The sequence below is a fragment of the Callospermophilus lateralis genome, chromosome 4 (genome assembly GCF_048772815.1).
Source record: "Callospermophilus lateralis isolate mCalLat2 chromosome 4, mCalLat2.hap1, whole genome shotgun sequence".
Classification (NCBI taxonomy): Eukaryota; Metazoa; Chordata; class Mammalia; order Rodentia; family Sciuridae; genus Callospermophilus; species Callospermophilus lateralis.
The window spans coordinates 107811928-107817407 of NC_135308.1; the positions used below are offsets into that span (position 1 = coordinate 107811928).

Below are 5480 nucleotides of genomic sequence, written 5' to 3' on the forward strand. Positions count from 1 at the left end.
ACCATGTAGTTTTGGAGAAGATGGATGAACATGAGCAGAGATATTTGGTGCCTATCAGTTAAGATGAGTGTTGACTTTTCTATTACAAGTTATTTTTGATCAGAATTTTTAAAATCCCAATTTAAACGTATGTCTATAAACATGTACATATTTAAAAAATGAAGTCCCAGTGAAGTCAAATCATGTAGAGAAAATAACTAAAAACCACATAAACCTTAAGGCCCATTAGGGGCTACAAAAAAGCATCAAAATCATTAGCATACATTATGTTCATTTACTAAGTTTGTTTCATGTGTGTGTGCATATGTGTGTGTGTGTTAGTATATGTGTGCATATACTGGACAAAATGGTGTAAAATGCACTTCAGTTAGTAGAAACATAATTTATATAATCAAAATTTAAAAGGAAAACTAGCTCATTATTTATCCCTATTGCTCTCTGATATCATTTAAAAAATTAGTAAATGATTCTATTTTAATTCTAATGTGTTTAAACTCTTCTATTTACTCCTCCAAAATATCATGTCTCTAGTGAAGAATATGAGCTGCAGATACTAACTACTGCTGAGAGAAAAGTTGCACCAAGGAGACAAAATTTCTACAAAATATTCCTTTCCCTATAGTTTTATCTTACTGTAAAAGTTCTCAGTGCTTTACTAAAAGAAAAGGGTAAGACAACTGAGAAGAGAGGTATGTTTAAGAATTTTACTATTATTTTGAAATTATATCTGTTGATTGGATGCCTTTTGATGCACATAACTGGATTATTTGAGAGAAATTGCCTCTGGTATGGCTTGTGAAAATCACACCAGAGTTACTGAATTTATTCTTCTTGGTTTTACAAGCAACCCTAAAATGCAAGTTTCCCTCTTCATTTTATTCCTGGCCATCTATACGGTCACTTTGTTGGGGAATTTTCTTATTGTCACAGTTACCAGTATGGATCCTACTCTTCAAACACCCATGTACTTCTTTCTCCGAAACCTATCACTTCTCGAAGTTTGTTTCACCCTGGTCATGGTGCCGAAGATGCTGGTAGATCTAGTGTCACCAAGGAAAATCATCTCTTTTGTGGGCTGTGGGACACAGATGTACTTCTTCTTCTTCTTTGGTAGCTCGGAATGTTTTCTTCTCTCTATGATGGCTTATGATCGCTTTGTGGCCATCTGTAACCCTCTCCGTTATTCAGTCATAATGAACAGGTCCCTCTGCTTGTGGATGGCCATAGGCTCTTGGATGTCTGGTGTCCCTGTGTCTATGCTACAGACAGCTTGGATGATGGCTCTACCCTTCTGTGGACCAAATGCTGTCGACCATTTTTTTTGTGATGGTCCTCCAGTCTTGAAACTTGTCACTGAAGACACAACCATGTACGAAATGCAAGCCCTGGCTTCCACCCTATTATTTATCATGTTTCCGTTTTCCCTCATTTTGGTTTCCTACACCCGTATTATCACGACCATTCTGAGGATGCCCTCAGCTACTGGTCGCCAGAAGGCGTTTTCTACGTGTTCTTCACATCTCATTGTGGTATCCCTCTTCTATGGAACAGCCAGCCTGACCTATTTGCGGCCCAAATCCAACCAGTCTCCTGAGAGCAAGAAGCTAGTGTCTTTGTCTTACACAGTCATCACGCCCATGTTAAACCCCATCATCTACAGCTTGAGGAACAATGAAGTCAAAGGAGCCGTTAAGAGAGCAGTCACTCGGAAAGTCTTGCAGAAGTTAGCCGTGTTTTAAGTTCTGTCATGTAAAGTGTCTCTAAAGAAAGTAGGGGCAGTGGTGTCCACTTGAAAAGATCAAAAGGGAGTGGAAGAGTTGCTCTTATCCCACCAGTAGAAACTTCACACCTTTGGTATTAGTGGGCAAGGAGAAGGAGTATTACCTAGGTAAATGTACAACAGATGCTTTTGAACTTTTGATGAGAATAAGTCTCAAAAAAAAAAAACATTGCAAATTGAAAATATCATAAATTGAAAGAACATTTAATACACCCAATCTACTGAACCTTATAGTTTAGCAGTACAGCACGTTATAGATTATTCCTTGCTCCCTTTTATGATCATATGGCTGACTTGGGAACTGCAGGTTGCTGAGCAGCCCGGCATCATAAAAGAGTATTATATATCATATCTCCAGTCTGCTAAAAAGATCAAAATTCAAAATCTGAATCATGATTTCTACTGAATGTATGTTGCTTTCACACCACTGCAAAGTCAAAATACCATATCAAGTTGGGGAGGATCATCTGTATATATATATAAATCTACCTAGTAGGAGCTGTTTTCTTTGGGAGAGAAAGGCAGACTTCCTAATGTTCTGTTCTGACTCTCTCAAGTCTATTGTTCATGGCCAAACCAGATCTGAGACGGAGGATGAGAATATTCCTTGATGCAGTATGTAAAGATTAGCCTTCTGTGGAATAGCCAGCAGGATGGAAAAGGATAAGAAAAATTACAAAGGTGAATGTAAATACCTTTTATTAACCACTATGTATTCTGCAGCTGATGTGATATAAAGGTGAGTCTTGTAGCATGTTTTAAGTGACTTTTAAACAATTCATTAATGATGAAATTTATAGTTGCCAAGAATTCATGATGCAAATTCTTTATATGGTTGCATATTAAAGAGGTTATTTAATAAAAATAATAGTAGTATTGGGTAACGTGATTCTCGACTTTTGATCATTGGCTAAGTCAGTCATTAATTATTTAGTAATCAGCTGATCTTATAATTTAAACGACAAACATTTACATAACAGCATAGTAAAGCAAAAGAGATAATAACAGCAAACATGATTTGTTCAGGCATGGTTTTTAACACGCACCCCTGAAATAAGTCAAGAGATAGATCCCATTATATCTTCTATTTTTCAGAAAAGACAAATTAGCATTAGAAAATGTGTGCATGGTGGCGCATGCCTGTATTCCCATTTGCTCTGAAGGCTGAGGCTGGAGGATCATGAGTTCAAACCCAGCCTCAGCAAAGGGAAGGTGCTAAGCAACTCTGTGAGACCCTGTTTCTAAATTAAAAAAAATACAAAATAGAGCTGGGGATGTGGCTTAATGGTTGTGTGCCCCTGAGTTCAATCCTCAGTACCAAAAATAAATAAATAAATAAATAAAATAAAAAATTTAGTCGCATTTTTATCATGACAAAATCATTACCAACATGAGAACTTGACTTTGAAAGTAACAGCAAAGATAAAAATTCATATTGAGTCAAATTTAATTTTAAAAAATCTCATATTTCAAGTAGTATAATCATGTTTGAATATACAACTTGGGCATAATGATATCTCTTCCTCTGTGTCATTATTAACCAATGCTTCTATTAATTGTATGACTTTTTCTTTAATTAGTAATCACCCTCCATAATTCTCTGTCAATTTTCCAGAAAATGTAAGTCACTAAAAATTGGTAACTTTTGCTATTTTAGATTGATTGTGATATGATAAGGTACATATTTATTGAGTATAATGGAAATTTGAGGTAGGAACTACATGTTCCTTTATATCTTCTTTAACTGCCTTTTAGTTTTTAAAGCGTAACACAAATATTCCTAAATGAATATTAACTAAGTTTAATGACCATTTGGCAGGACTCTATCATAATGCTTTTCTTCTAGCTGGATGTGGCTCATGAGTAAAAGGTGAGACTGTAAAATCAATTCAGTAGTGTATTTGTACATGGTTATAAACTAGCACAGTAAAACATAGAGTAAGTAGTATGTGAGAAGACCTTATGAGTGTACCTGACATATAGCAAATGCTAGCTAAATGTTTGATGTTATTCTTACAGTAATAAAGAAAACACATAGTAGATATTCCATATTTAAATGGTACATTTTAGTTATACATACAATACTGATGGAAAAATAAAATTAATTTCTTCCTGTTAGATGCAAGGAAAAAATATTCATAACTCATGCACCTATTGAATCTCCTGTGTAATTTAAACTCTGAGGCTTTTAACAGAAAATTGGTAGCATAATTATGTTTCAACTAGTTTTATTAAAACTGACTTATAAAATCACAGAACCACAAAGTCTTTATGGGACTCACTTTTTAGGTTCAAATTATTTGATTTTTTTCTTGAAAGTTCTAGCAGCTTATTAATAGTATCGTTACACTATGTCCAGAGAGATGATTGAAAAGATTTATTCATTGAATTATTTTCCTAAATAAATGGCATCTAATTTACATTTTTATTACTAACAGAAACTTTAGAGTTTTCCTTGGAGCAGATAGTTTCTTCATTGTTTTTATAGTAATACTATTGACTTTTTGCTTACAGTAAAAAAACAAACAAACCAAACAAAAAAATCCCAAAAAACACTTTATAAGGTACTTGAAAATTCCATAAGCTACTTTCAAATGTATGCTTTCATAATATTAAATAATATTATTTAATATTAATTTACAAGCAATTCTGAAAATGTTTCCTTGAAGCTTCCTTGAGTGTCAAATGAGACTTTCAAAGGCCAAACCTGGCACAGCTAAGATAAAAGTTGGTTAGAAGATGAATTTGATTACACAGTATCCAATCCTGCTGAAGTAAGAGGAAACATTTGTTCATAATTTCAATACATTAAAAAATTCCATCTTCAATTTATTTCGCTGGCACTCAAGTCACATTAGTGAATATAATATGATATGTAGTTTTACTTTATGCTTGCACTTTAACAGACACTAAATAAACTGTCCTAATGGAGCTCTAAATTTGGAGACAAAGTCTAAGTACAAGTAAAATAATAAAATGATGTAATTAAAGTGATAAAGCAAAATTCTTCAGTGCTAAAATAAAGGCTGCAAAAACACAAAGCTATATACACTTATAAACTTTATAAATGAATCCTGACAGTTTTGTAGATTTTTCAGATAATGAAGAAAATAGAAAGTTACATAAAATAGGGTGATAATAGGATTTCACTGTGGGATGAACCCACACACTTGCTAGTTGAAGATTCATAAATTTGAATTTAGAACCAGTCAGTACCAGTATGATCATAAGATATTTTTTTTAACCTCCATGAGTGTGTGGACTCTTCATGCTGTGACAGTTCAGTATATTCAGAAAGGAGTGGGCAGTGACCACATGGGGTTGTTTAGCCTCTGATCTCCTATTTTATGAGCATTAGTGGAAGGCAGAGACATTTCCCACAGAGACGATGTGAAGGCCTGATATGTATTTTACCAGACTTCTTACAGAAAATTTTTGGGTATGTAACCTAAACTCAACAATTATATTCTTGCATAAGGATGCAAGGAAATGAGGCAGTGGAGATTCATGTGATGCCAATATTTCCCAGAGTCCAGGAGCAATGAAGAAATCCCTGTTATGGTGTTCCTCAGTGCCCAGTGCTGGAAAGTCAAACCTAAGCTGTGGCCAAAGCAGTGCTACTTATAGCAATTCTGAAGTGTGGTTTTGGATTTTGCATGTGGTTCTGGTTTTACCAATTCTTCTATTTCTCTCCCCATTT

At 34.4% G+C, this 5480-nt stretch overlaps 1 protein-coding gene across 1 annotated transcript; it reads left to right on the top strand.

Annotated features, from left to right (window-relative positions):
• The first annotated feature begins 788 nt into the window (after positions 1 to 788).
• Or10a7 (olfactory receptor family 10 subfamily A member 7) lies at positions 789 to 1739 on the top strand. The gene has a single exon (XM_076852940.1). It carries the CDS (start codon positions 789 to 791, stop codon positions 1737 to 1739), a length of 951 nt encoding a protein of 316 aa, XP_076709055.1.
• The last annotated feature ends 3741 nt before the right edge of the window (positions 1740 to 5480 follow it).